This window comes from Lagopus leucura, unplaced genomic scaffold, assembly GCF_019238085.1.
Source record: "Lagopus leucura isolate 7727_CA_CO unplaced genomic scaffold, USGS_WTPT01 Super-Scaffold_100001, whole genome shotgun sequence".
NCBI lineage: Eukaryota > Metazoa > Chordata > Aves > Galliformes > Phasianidae > Lagopus > Lagopus leucura.
The window spans coordinates 36619130-36633584 of NW_024962262.1; the positions used below are offsets into that span (position 1 = coordinate 36619130).

The following is a 14455-nucleotide window of genomic DNA, read 5'->3' on the forward strand; positions in this document are numbered from 1 at the left end:
GAATTTAAAGAAATATTACTAGGTTTCTGTCTTCACTGTTTTCATCATGATTGTCTGAAACAGTTTCACACCATTCTTTAAGTGTTGTGTGGAAAATCAAGAGTCGGGAGCAGAGATGAAAATGCTGAGATCAGTGTGCACTGTGCTGTGAGTTCCTTATCCATAGAACCTGAGGAAAAAATAATAATAATAATAAAAAAATACTGAGTTATTTTAACCAATAATTGCAAAATATTGCCCGAAGGACAGAGGTTAACTCAATTGAGAAATAATGACCAAGGCTCACGCTTTAATAACTTTTAGGGGCCTAAGGGTAATTCAGCCCTTGAGGAAACTCCGTAATGTGATGTGAAATGCTTGGCAGAAGGAGCGGTAGTTTAGAGGGAGGCTCAGCGGGTTGTAAGAACCAAAAAGTCTCTTGTGCAAAGACATTTACATTTGTAACTTTTTCTTATCCCTTCCAAATGTATGTTGTTCTGAGTAGAATCGAAAAAGCACTCAGAAATTTTGCAGTACACTAAAGTTCATTTCAAGTTTGTGTCCAATAATACAGAAAGCTTCACCTGAAGCTCTCTAATGCTTTCAGAAGGGTTGTTAAGTGGGGGTCTTCTTGTCTGATTTCCGTTTGGGTGATTTGAGGGTCTTTTCCAACCTGAGCAATTCTAGGATTCTGTGATTGCATTCTGCTGTCAACTGCATTCCTGTCAACTGTAATTGGATATGGTGACATTCCTCACTTCATCCTCACTCCCAAATCTACTGCATAATGTTGTTGTTTACTGACAAATACCTCCCAGGATTCGTTTCTTACCCAATCCTTTTGCATGAATGCTTCTTTGTGGCAATGTCGTAAATTGCTGAATGAATACTTGGCAATTATTAACTTCGAATTTGTGCTAGTGAAACATTTATAAACCTGTTAATTTATTTATTTTAAAAATAGCTGCTCCATGCTTAAGGAATGTAATTAACTACACAAATACTTGAGGCTGAAAATATGATGCTGGCTTTTGAGAATTTTCTTCGTTCAATTTTAGTATCCATTTGATCTTGTATTTTTCCTCCCCTCTCCTGTCCTCTCCTCTTATATACGATACACAATGTCAGTTTAGTGAAGAATGTAGAAATAGTCCCTGGAGCAGAAGTTGTCCCTGCTTTCCTGGTTTCGGTGTCACACCTGGGCTTAGGAGAGGAAGTGGATATATTGTGTGGTCCTGAGGAGGTGCAGCAACTCTGTTCTGTGGTGTTTTGATCTAGAAAGGAGGTTAGTGTATAAGTGCCTATAGTGTTCAGGGGCAGATTATCAGGGGTTTCTGTTGCCTTTTTGGATGTAGGTGCTTCAGTTCTGCCAAGTGACCTGCTTTAGGTATGGAAGTCTTTTATTGGATCTAGGTCTAAGATATTAATAATGATTGTCGTATGAGGCCTGAATTGTAAAGGCACTAGTATATAACGTAAAAAGAACTTTTTAATTTCTGTGTTAGTAGTGCTGCTCATCATCAGAAATGGGATGACATTTCTGAACTACTGAGTTTACACAATATAAATCCTAAGGCCATCCGATGATTCCTGGAAATGCAATGAAGGAAAGCAGGTAAGATGCTGTAGGGGCATCATCACTGAGGCTTTCATAGTCATTACTAAGCAGAATAATTCAGAAACATCAAAAATATATATTTTTTTCCATATTATAAACATGGAGAGGTTAGGATTTTCATAATCAGCCTTCTTAATTAATTTTGCCTCAGAAATATAAAATAAGCATCCTAAAAAGAAAAAGTAAAGCGCATTTTGCCTGCAATATTTAGAAGTTTATCAGCAGCCCCATTCTACAGAAGATGGCAAGGATGAAGGTTTTATTTTTCAACCACATTTGAAATATGTGCATATGAGCAGATATGTCCACGTTCATAGGCTGTGTAGCAACTCGGTTCTGACTGAGCTGAAGGTTCTCAGTGAAGTATCTTGGGTGAGACCATGAAGTCGGTAGGACTGTTTACAAACACAAGTCTAGGACAAAAGCACATCCAGAGTTTAAAGTCTGTCTGTCTCTGACATGAGCAGTAATGCTACTAAAACTCCTAAATCAATCGCTGGCCTGTTTAACTGCAGTAATGTGAATGCAGTTTGTCTGGCAGGAAGAGGTGCAGATGAGATTAGCACACAGCTTATGTAAAGCTGCAGCATCCTTGATGGGTTGAGTTCTCATAAACATAGTAATTTCTTTCTCACATCTTCCCTTCACAGCTGGCAAAAGACTTCTGTTTCGAATTCAGACTTTGCAAAAGCCTGAAAATGCATCTGGGCTTGTCGAAGTTTCTAGGGGTTTCATTTGTTAGTTTACCTAAATCCATACTTCAGTCCAGAGGGCTTTGTAGACTGCACCAAATTGCTATAAAAAAGCTTTGGCTTCCTGCACATATTTTTCTCTAGTTGTAGATGTCGTTGTGCTACCTGCTGTACAAAACAAAACAGAAAGATGCTGTGGCTTACCAAGTAGTGTTTGGAAGCACTCCAAGGCAAATGAACAGACCAAGCTCTAACCAGAGCTTGCCCAACTGCTAGAAAACTTTGTAAAGTGTGAAAGAATGCAGTTTGCTCTGTAATTTCTCCCTAGAAAGTGTACAGACTAAAACCATCTTCACAGCCTGTGCAACGTGAGAACTATCTAAATGTTCTTTACCATTGATACTCTCGCAGTGAAGGATTCTGCACTCTGCTTTTTCTTCCACTTAAGCAAATGCCAGAAGCAGAGCTAAGCTTAAAGAGATGAGGAATCAAACGTATTAATCCATGGCCGTGGCATGTGGGAATTAATCAGCACTTGTTTGACATTTGACCAATCTCACTCTTATTGTTTCTTTTTCTGGAAAGGGACGTGTTGTGCCCTGAGTCAGAAGTACTTCCTCACTGAACTCACTGAATAACTTCTGAATTTATACAGAGTCATAGACCCTTTAAAGTTGAAAAAGACCACTGAGATCATCTAATCCAACCATCAGCCCATCCGCACCATGCCCACTGACCGTGTCCCTCAGTGCTACATCGACACGCTTGAACACCTCCAGATATGGTGACTCCATCACCTCCCTGGGCCCAACCACTCTATTTTTCCTAATATTCAACCTGAAATTTGACAAATGGTAAACATCCTGCAGGTGTTGCATTGCTATTTAATTGATATTATGGTATTGAGCATCCTTATTGTTTTTTTCCCTTTCTCCGAGTTACCTTAGTCACTGAGGCCTCTGGTTAAACCAGACTTAGTTAAATGGAGCTCTCCAGGTTACCTTTGTGAGCCTTGTGCAGTTCACTGTCAATGGAGTTTATTGTTGTAAAATTGTTTTATTCTAATTAATTAAGCAATATACAAGCAACTTTGTAGTTGCCTGTGGCCACTGCAGTTCATTGCAAACATCATTAGCTGGACGTCTGTGTAGCTCTCCTCCTTGTACAGCAAACTCCAGGTCGGGGGTGAGAAATGGGGGTGGGAATTGTGTGGATAGTTCGGGGAAAAAAAAGTCCCATTTTGTAACCAGCTGCTGCTCTCTACTTCTTAGTGAGAACTGAATGGTACTTGGCTGTGGCTACTTTTCTTGGTTACAGAATAAACAGGCCTATTTAAAATACTTGCAAAAAATCAAATTAAGAGTTGTTAATTAATGTGCATTAAAATCTACTGCTCTGTCTAATGTCATGTTTAACCACAGTCTGTACACAGTCGATCGGAAACATTTTTTTTCCTACTCCAGAGCATATTGCTTATTTAGTAGGTTTGAATGTGTAACCCCCAAGCAGCTAATGATATAACTAAGCCATTTGCACGGAGTTGTAAGTGTTGTGTCAGGAGCCTGTTTCCAGCCCAACAGCAGATCAGCCAGGGTAGCGGTGTGTGTCGTGCGTATGCTCCACACATGGTGCTCAAGGCAGTTCTCACTGGGTTTTTCATTAAATAGCAGATATAAAGTGAACATTTTAAGTATGAGTTGACCGTATTTGAAGCATAAGAGTGATGAAAGTGATGCATTATGTCACTGTAACATATTGACATTATCAATTATGTGTTATTAAACAGCTTAGCTAGCTGAATGATTTACCTTGCGTTTAACTGCCTTTTTCAATTAAAGGTAGCAAATGCTGTAGAACCGGGGCACAGCCATAGGAACCATATATTTTCTCCTGTTAACACCAGCGCTGCTGACATGCAAGTGATGGGAGTGTTGGCATTTTGCTGCAGGCTCTAATGGGCTAGTTTAAATGGTCTAAAAAAAAAAGTGATTAATGATTAGGAACAGGACTGTTACACAGCTTCACAGCTCTTTTCCTCAGCGCGTTTCCATTTATGTCAACTAGCTGCACACTTGGGAGGTGTTATTTCAAAGTAGTCAACACACCTTTTCTTTTTTTTCTTTTTTTTCTTTTTTTTTCTGCTGGCATTTGTTTCTATTTCAGAGTTCCCTTTGGTTGGCCAAATGTATCTAATGTTTCCATAAAGTTGTAAGCTTCAGTGATACGGGAGAATAATCCGCAGGTTTTATGTCTGGTGTCCAAAATCTGAACCGCCGAACTCTAAGCATCATTTCAGAACAGTGAATGCAGTCTTTAACGTCGCTCTGTTTGCTCCTGTTTGGTTTATTGTGTTGGAAATCATTTAAAGGTTCCCCTCAAATTAATTGAAGCACTTTGTCAACCAATAAATGATTCTCTTCTGCTGTTCACTGGATTTTGCAGGAAGCAGTAATTTGTACATTAGTGCTGCTTTGTTTGTAGCTCGTAACTGTCCTCCCCCAAGCCCTCCCTTATGTACATAGATACACATACATATACATCAGTTACGTGCATTTCTTTGGGAACCAAGGTCAATAAGCACTGCAACAACACTTTGAACTCCACTGCTACCCCCCCAGCAACAACTGGCTGCCCAAATAAATTATAAAATAAGGTCAGAAAATTCAATACGCCGGTCTCTTTAATTAAACTTAGGATGGTGAGATATCTGGGATGTACAATGCAATGTCTTTGCTCTTCTAAGCTAAGGCAATATCAAACACTGAAGAACAGTAGAGATTGAACAGTCAAGGGGAAGATGCCTTTTATTTTTGAGAAGTTTATTTCTGTGCTAAGATCTTAGAGCTCATTGCTAAAAGCTACCATTCACCCTAAACTACCATGTTGTGGAGGGTCATGGATTTTCTTGGAACAGACTGTCAGATAGCATTTTAGTTCCTATCATTTTCTCTTGGCTTTTTATTAGCGATCAAAATAGGAAGCTAGTAGTGATCAATAAGTCTTAAGTTCAATGAAGTTTTCTGAACAAGGAGCCTAAGAAAAAGGTTTATATAGTAATCTTGGGGGCAGATGGGAAGTGTGAGCTGGCTGATAGTGCGGTGATGTTGCAGAATGCCATAGAATATAGTGGTGTTGGATCTAGAGACATGTCTGCCGAACAGATTTGCTGTGTATGTAAGAGAAAGGAGTGTGGCTCACTGGTGAAGCGTGTTGCTAAATTGGCTTGTCCTCCTTGAGTGGGATGCTCAGGATGGCACTGAAGCTCTTCTTCCTTATGTAATGCCATTCTTGGCCACCTTTGTCAAAAAAACCAGGTAGGCATGCTGTATGCCTGCTGTGCCTTTTTGCCCCCCAGGCTCCCGGTGGCCTTGACTCAATTGATGGTCTTCAACCAGAGCTGACAGGAGGAAGAGTCCTATAGGTGCTGTGGTGCAATCTGTCCCATCTGCCTGGAGCAGGAAGCTGCAACCCGTGTGTGTGTGGTAGCGAGTGTGTGCAGAAGTGTTGGTCAGCATAGCATCACTGTTTCAGATGGCAGCGGAAAATGTAGTTATGAATGGCTACAACACTTCTTTTTTTTGTGATGACAAACAGCTACAAGCCCACCTGCGCCATTTGTTGATGATTGGACTGGATGATCTTAGTGGCCTTTTCCAACCTTAACGATTCTATGAGTCTGTGATTTGATCCCGTACTTCTGCCAGTCGTGTTGCAGACAGGGTTACTTGTTGCTGCTGAGGAGCTCTCCCCTGTTGCTTGAGGAGGGGATTTTCCAGCGATTTGCTCGTCGCGGACATAATGCAGCTTTCCTTGTGCCCTGGCCCCCTCCCTAAGGGGTCTCTCTTTAGCCCCAATGTCAGCGCTCTCATTTTCCCTGCCCACCAGCGCAGCCCTTTCCCCTCGGTCCGCAGAAGCACCGCTCGTGGGCAGCTTTCAAAGGAGCCCACCTCCATATGGTTTTCCCCGATAATCCTTTATCCGCCATCTTCAGCTCTCATTCCGTCGCTTTCTTGCCTGTGGCTACGTTTCTCTCTCTGCATCAATTAGCACAGTGATTTATACAACAAGCAAGCAGTTTAGAGGTAATGGTACACAATTAACATCTCATTCCACCATAAAGGGTATGCTAAATACCCCCGTCACCGCTTTCTCTGCCTGGAATTGAAATAAGTGTTTGTCCTAATTCATACGCTATCTGATGTGAAGTGGGCCCGCTTTGTGCGGCGCTGCGCCATTAATCTAATTACTGATGGCTGCAAATGAAGCGCTGTCTGAGCGCGGGGCCCGCGGAACGCAGCGCCTTTGTCGGGCAGCGCCGCTCCGTGAAGCGAGATGGAGCCGAGCGCGGCCCGGTGGGGCAGGGCGGCACCGCCGCCTGTTGCATCGCCGCTAATTGCCGCGGCGTGGTAAACAGCCGGCCGGGGGGATAGAGCTGTACTGCGGCTGTCAGGCGGCTCGTCGGGAGAATCCGCCGTGTGCTGTTGTAGTAAATGATGCATCCTGATTGACAGCCGCCTTGAGACTGCGCTGATGGAGTTGTCAAAGCCGTGTGCGGGCGAGCCGCTCCCGGCCGGCCTTCCTCCTTCCCTTCTTTTCTTCCTTCGTTCTTTCCTTTTACCTTCCTTCTTTCTTCCCTTCTGGTCCTGGAGCGGGTTCGAAGAAGGGCGACGAAGCTGGTGAGGGGTCTGGAACACAGGGCTGGTGAGGAGTGGTGAAGGAGCTGGGAATGTTCAGCCTGGAGAAGAGGAGGCTCAGGGGAGACCTTACTGCTCTCTATAACTACCTGAAGGGAGGTTGTAGTGAGCTGGGGGTCGGCCTCTTTTCTCATGTAACTGGTGATAGGACTAGAGGGAATGGCTTCAAGCCAGGGGAGATTCGGGCTGGACATTAGGAAATACTACTTCTCTGAAAGAGTGGTCAAGCACTGCAATGGGCTGCCCAAGGAGGTGGTGGAGTCACCAACCCTGGAGGTGTTCAAGGAATGTTTGGATTTTATGTTGAGGGACATTGTTTAGTGAGAACTATTGGAGATTGGTGGACGGTTGGCCTGGATGATCTTTTAGGTCTTTTCCAACCTTGGTGATTCTGTGATTCTTCTTTCATTCTTCTCTTATTTCCTTCCTCCTTTCTTTCCTTCCTTCTTTTGGTGCCATTATCCCATGCAGATGCTGGCATCAGCTCTCACCACCACCCTGCTGATATCAGCTGTAGAATGTGCAGCCAGCAGAAAGCCCCTGTGATCTGCAGAGTGCCCCATGGATGGATCTTTTCTGAGCAGAGAATCCTAGCCTCTGAAATAAGGTGATGCCCAGCACCCTGTGCAGTATGGCGTAAATACACCACTCTCCTTTTCAAATCATGGAATCACAGAATGCCCCACTTGGGAAGGAACCCATAAGGACCATCAAGTTCAACTCATAACGCCCTGGTGGAAATGTAAGCCAGGCTGTAGCTGATTCCTATGTTAAAATGCAGAACAATTAATAATAATAAAAAAAAAGGCAGTGAGCTCATTGTATTCAGCTCTGGAACACTGCTTCTTATTATCTTCATGAATGAATACTGCATGGCATATTCCTCATGGGTCTGCAGTGGTCAAACTCAAGGTGACAACAGTTAAGTGACTTGAGATAGGAGACCGATTAGGAATGATAAATGGGAATTGTGTGGCCACAGTTAATAAATGTCATTGGTTCCAAAAATGACACTGTAAGATTACTGAAAATAATTAAGATGCACAGCAGTTTCTGTGCTGAAATGTGAGCTGCATAAGATTTTCACCCCTCTGACCACAAGAATGACAGACATTTGGAAAACATGGTTGAGCATTAGGGAAAGCACACTGAAAATCCACATCTGGTCTGCAGTCCAAACAATGTCGTAATAACACATGGCCACTGATACATTAGATTGCTCTATAAAATCTCCAATGGAGTTTGAACATTTACAGCTTCTGGAGACATGAGTTTCAGGTGTATGGGGAAGATCATATTTAATAAACTAACGTGAGTTGTAACAGAGCGCAGTGTGGAGCATTTCACTGAAGGCAATGCAGTGTGCTGTTATACCCAGCAAGGGGACTGCATCTGTACAAGGAACAGAACTCATTTTTAAGTAAGAATGAGGTTCAGGTGTGCCCTGGCCACCTCTTCAATGGCAGCTGCTCTGCTTCTCACCTACTTGATGTAGGAGATCAGTACGGCACGTATAACAGCAGCGTTAATCGCGCAATGGAGAAAGATGGGGATGTTCTCAATGGCGGTGGCATTGCTGTGGCTTCCCCGGGGCACCGTGGTCTCCCACAGCCATAGCAGCCCCCGGGGAGGTGAGAGATGCCCTGAGAGGTGGGGAACAGCCTCACAAAAGGCTGCTGTGTGGTGGCTGCTGGGGCTGTCGGCAGCCGGGGTACATCAAAGGCAGACCTGGAGAAGGAACCTTTCTTTGCTGCTTTGCCTTTTTATATTAGCAAAAGTCATTTGTGTACCGACTGTGCCAAAAAGGGCCCTTCCCCGAGAAGTTTACTGTTGTTATTTTTTACTTTCTGATTACAGTAACTTGCTTATCCCCCAAACAGACCGAAGAACAATAAACAAATACAAAAAGAAAAAGAACAGCTCATCAATAACAAAGAGCTGCGTTTTAAAGCTTTGAGTGCCCGGGCTCTCACATCTCCCTCCAAGCAAAGCAGGAGCCCTGCAGAGAAAGGAATCCAAGAGATACGAAAATTATAAAGACAGTGAAAACAATGTTTGGTTGGGAGGTTTCAACTTGCTGCGTAGAGCTGGGCTTTGCAGTGCAGCTCACCGAGGGACGCAGCTTTCCCCCCTCTGCTGTGGGCTGAGTGCAGGGGGGGATCTGTGCAAAATGCCATGGTCCAGCTGAAGGCAGAAGGTTCAGCTCTCCCTTGGAGCTCACATTTTGAAATCGGGCAGCCCAGAAGCGGTGATGTCTGTCTCTGTTAGTGGCTGAAAAACGAAATGGCATCCACACAGAACCCTTTGGTATCGTATCGGAATTGTCTCCTGCGTGAGGCAGCGACGCAGCCCATGAATTTGACTTACTTATTTCTGTTTTCTTCCTTTTTCTTTTTTCGTTGTATTTTCAAACTCCGAGTACAAAGAAGACACCAACCACGGATACTGAAACTGTGCAATTTGGTGCAATTATATCCCCCCCCATAGATTTAATGAAGGACTTTTAAGTACAATTTATCTTTGATAAATAGTCCCTCTGCACAGAATGTTTATTAGATTGACAGCAGAATACGCTCAGCGAGCTTTTTTTCCGTGCCACTTATGACTCAGACGAATTTTAATAGGAGTAAAAAGCTTTTATTTGCACGGCAATTTCACTTAAGGATCGTATCCTTCAGAAGCTGGCAGACACTTGTGTGTCGTGATTGCAAAACAGACACTCAGGAGTGAAGAAACACGGATAAGATGTTATTATTTGACTTGTCACGCCGCTGCAGTTCTATTTGCAACTTCTGTCATCAGATCTCCTCTGGGCAGCCTCCCTTCTCACACAGCATCCGTGCAGGCATGCACACATGCACACGCGTGCACACACATGGCACACGCACTGTACTTTTAGGGAAGGAAACCACAGGGCGCCCACCAAGCATCGTTACGCGTGCGGGGAGAGCTGAGCGTGGTTTGGTTCTGGGAATACAAGTTCCACAGACCTCAGCAGCACGGCGATGTGCCTGCGGGAGGCTGCGGGTTGGAGCAGCTTTCTGCATACAAAATGGTGTTGCCCCTTACGGTGTCCTAACCATGGTAACCAGGGCGTGGGTTTGGGAAGGGGTCGTGGCACCTTCCCTGCAGCAGGAAGTATCCTTGTAGCATCCATTGCATTACCCGGGGTGGTTTGTTTGACCGCCTTTTTTGCTTTTCCATCAGAAATACAAGCTTTTCTCACGCCGTTTGGGGGATGATGGTCCCCCGCGACCCTGTTTTGGTTGGGCTTTGGAAGCTGCTTTTTAGGGCTGTCACTGCCTAACTGATCTCCTTGTGGTGGCATTTCCAAACGCGCAGTTCTGCTTCCGTAGGCAGAGGCCCCTTTACCTTCGCCATAAGGGAATCGGATTTTTTCTGTCGGCGCAAAAATGAGAAGTAAAGACGTTTTACTGCTAATAAAACAATAGCTAATTGTTTCGGAAGAAAACATACTGTTCGAAGCGAGGTGTTGAACTTTACATCAGCAAAATGCGCATTTGAATTGTAAATGCGCCTCACCCGACGCTGCCGATTAAAACCTTTGTTTAAATTAGGGAGAAGCGCGGTGCCGGCTTCGCTCGGCGAGGCACGGCGTAGCGCAGAGACCTGCTGCCATCTGCTGATCTCCGCGTTCATCTGCACGGGCTCCGCGATGTGCCCGAGGAGCTGCATCGGGGAATTGCCAAAGGCGTTCAAGTTTTTAAGAGCTGAAAGCCTGGAGCTCGACGAGTGCACACACCAGGGTGTTTTCCGAAGTGTTTTGTTTGGAGGATGCTCTTGGGCAACTGGGGCTCAGTGCTATTTTCCATTTTTGTAGTAAGCATGATAGAGGAAATGCTCTTCTATGTCTTAAGGCAAATAACGACTGCCAAATGATTTTTATTACGGATAAAATAGATTCAGTGCCACCAAAGTATTCCATCCCTCTACTTGTGCATGGAAACTGGAAGGGAAATTGGTTATTACGTTCCAATCTGAAATGCTAAACAGGTTATTCGCTGCAAAGCTTAGGTGCATGATCGGAAGAAAAGCTTAAAAAATAAAAGCAGTATTTAAGACTCATCACGTTGATTTAAAAATCAACACTATAAACCTGTCTGTGTGTCCCTAAGGGTCAGTTTCTAATTGGACGCAGTGTTGGAAATGAATGCCACAGTTCTCCTTATCCATCAGCGTTACCATGCAGTGGGCACAAGGATGTTAGTGTTTGGTACATTCGTGTCTCCCCTCTGCACTCCCACTTTGGAAAATGAACCCAACATTTCTTTACTGCATTTGATTATTTCCTTTTCTGTGCTCTTCGCTGCTGTTTAGGGTCACGTATTTCTCTTTCCACATCCTGAAAATGAAACCAAATAAGGATTTCAAGCAGCGATTTTTGGGCACTCCAGCAAAGAATAGATAACAGATGTATTCTGCAGAAACACGCTGCCAAACAGAGTGGCTTGTTCACTGGAATCCACGGAGGTACAACGTGCTAAACCCTTTACTCTTTCTGTCCTTTAGTACAAATTGCAAGTACTGACAAAGGCTGCAGCAGAGCTGAGCAAGTACATGCCAGAGAAAGCAGCAGAGGACACCTCCAGCATCCTGCGGTCGCCCATGCCTGGAGCAGTGGTGGCTGTTTCTGTCAAGCCCGGAGACATGGTAAGAGATGGGATCTATGTGTCTGTGTTTTTGCTATATATTCTGCACAAATTTCTCCGTGGTGCAGCTGAAACTGCAGGTCACAGGGGTTCTAACCTCACCTGTGGAGTAAAGCTGAATGCTTTCCTTTGTTTTTCATTTAAATGATAAAAGGAGGAACTGTTTAGGTTTAAAAGGGATATTTTTGGCTGGCTACAGGTCCACAGCTGCAGTACAACCTCTAGATTGGTTTTGTGCCTTGAAAAGGGGAAAAACATACCTGTGCGTGTAAATACGTGTTTATATGTGCAGTTAGTGGCAGAAAGATGGGGTTGCTGGTTTTTCTGCCGTGAAACAAAATATTACTAAACACAAGGGATAAAGCATAAGTGTTTTCTTGGGTTTTGGTAGCGTTTCATGAGTTGTGGCTTTTCTGAACTGAGAATTCCTGCTCTCCTACGGGAATTCCCTTGTGCTGCACAAAGGATGAAGTTGACATACTGAGGGGTAACAGAACAGACTGCTGCTGTCCTGGGGATTCCCAGTGCTCCCTACCTGGCCCTGAGCTGGAAACAAGTGGAAACGCAGTGTTTTAGAACTACGTGTAACTACTTCCTCATATTCAGCTTTATATTGCATTCATTGTATCAAACATCATTTCTAAGGTTGGGGCCCTTGAATTGAAGAGAATGATCTCTTGTAACCATGAAAAGCAATAGAGGAAATATTATCAAGAGAGAAATTCCTTCAAATGACACTCAGCTATCTGCCTTACATTTGTGCACATACAGCCATACAGATATGTGCACACATACACCCAGTCTGCACCTTTAAAAGCAGCAATATTCAATTAGGGCTGATGGACGGGGAGCAGCAGCAACCAGTTCTTTGTGGGGAGTGGAGGGGAACATTTGGAAGGGAAGGATTTGGAACCTTTTTATAGGCTGATATTTATGCCTTGTTTTGGGAAGGAATAAAATCTGCCACGTGTTGCAGCTTTCTCTTGAAGAATGTTCTGTGTTGTTTTGAAGGAATGGAACCAGTGGGGAAGGAGGTCAGAGCCAAAGGGATGTTAACTAACTGAGTCTGCCTCCACAGACCCACAAGCATCAGAGCACGAGTTGCTAAATAACATGTGGGGATGTTTTCCTGTTCTCCCCTCCTGCAGCTTCTTGCTGGAGGCACTGAGTGGTGGAGCATGGGAGCAGCGTAATCTGTGTTCTGCTGACCTGAGCTCCTTGGTGTTTTCATTGCAAAAACACATTTCGTCTTATCGAAAAGGGTTTCGCTTACATTTTTCCTTTTCAGGACTCGTGTCAAAACATTAAAAAAAAAGGAAAAAAAGGACAAAAAAAAAAAAAAAGGGAGCGAGGGAGATGAGAGTGGCATGGTTCTGTGCAGTAAGCAGCGTGGCTCAGAGCACACCTTGGCTCTGCACAGCTGTCCAGTGGGCAGCACCAGGTGGCCTCGCTCTCCTCACATCATCTCTGCCACAGGGAAGGAGCAGCTGGTGAGGGATGTCTGTGGATGGATGGCTCTCACTCAGTGCCTGTGGCTCTGCTACAGGGCAGCGCACCCAGCCAGGTAAAGCATGCGGTGTTTGGGAGCCCCTCTCTGTGCATCCTTAACCAGAGGAGAGGTGATGCTGCTCTCTGTGTTCATTTTCCTTGCTTGATGCATAATTTTCCTTCAAGTACAGTGCTCTCGTTTGGCTGCTGCTGGTGAAGAATACTTGGGGCTGGTGGAGGATTGTGTGAGCACCCTCCCTCCAGCTGCTCTGATAGGCAGTTTTCAATTCACTTCTGCCAGAAGACAGTGCATATGCAAGGAATTTATTTTCTTTTGTCTGTAAGATGATCTGTAGATCTTAGGAGCACAGTGGGGAAGGGCTTGTTGTCATTCAGAGAGAAGCAGAACTTGCCATGCTGCCAATTTTTCAGCTTTTTCGTTACTTTCTACTTTCTTTCTTTTTCTTCGTGCGATTGGAGGGCTGCAATTAGTTGTCACTCAGTTATTCCTGGAAGCACAGTGCAGCCACACAGAAGCATAAAGCACACCAACAACAAAACAATCCGAAATCTGGCTGAGCAAAAAGAAGGTTAACCTTATTTAGGGCAAAAGACTTCACCTGAGCTTACACCCTTCCTGATGGCGCAGTGAGGTTATGTAGGAAATATCAATTTGAAGGGGTATTTGTGTGTTTATTGTTTCAGCAGATCGCTGTGAGCACCGCTTGCCACAGAGCAAGCCTTGGGCTGTCCCAGCAGCCTTGTGGTCCTTACTCTATTTTGACCCATGACTGTAGGCTTTGCTTTTCTTAGTTTTGTGTTTACTTTTAGCTGTGTGTCTTCGTTGGTCGCTTTCCTGTCGTAATTAAATTGGGTGGAACAGGTGGCATTGCTAAGCCCAGCACTGGTCAATAGGCCAACACAGCGCCGAGGGCCTCATTCACATGAATGGCTTTTTTTTCCCCCTCCTCCAAATGTAGGAGGAAAGCACCTCTGGACAAATGCTCCACCATAACTTAATCTTCGTACCTCTACAGCGAAGTTAATTATTTTGGTCTAAATTTCTAGATTTCCTCTCTTCTTGCCAGTAAGGACTCTGTCTTTTGGAATTTGAGTGGTGATAACTTGAGGGCTGCATTTTGAGCTGCGTAACGTCCTGAACACTCTCCACACATTCAAAACAGCCGAGGAAGGCGCTTTCAACTGCATTCAACCCCTCTCCCGATTTATCAGTTGTTATTCTTCAGACAAATAGAGAAAAATGCCTTCTCCACAATTTTCTGTTTCCCGAGCCCAGGAAAAGTAGTAGGTTCT

General features: G+C 44.4%; 1 protein-coding gene across 1 annotated transcript in view; it reads left to right on the forward strand.

Annotated features, from left to right (window-relative positions):
- Positions 1 to 14455, forward strand: part of PCCA (propionyl-CoA carboxylase subunit alpha) — a 264605-nt gene that overhangs the window by 240311 nt on the left and 9839 nt on the right. Inside the window, exon 22 of the mRNA XM_042866368.1 lies at positions 11514 to 11654. Coding sequence (XP_042722302.1) covers positions 11514 to 11654 — 141 coding nt within the window. The remainder of the gene's footprint in view (positions 1 to 11513; positions 11655 to 14455) is intronic.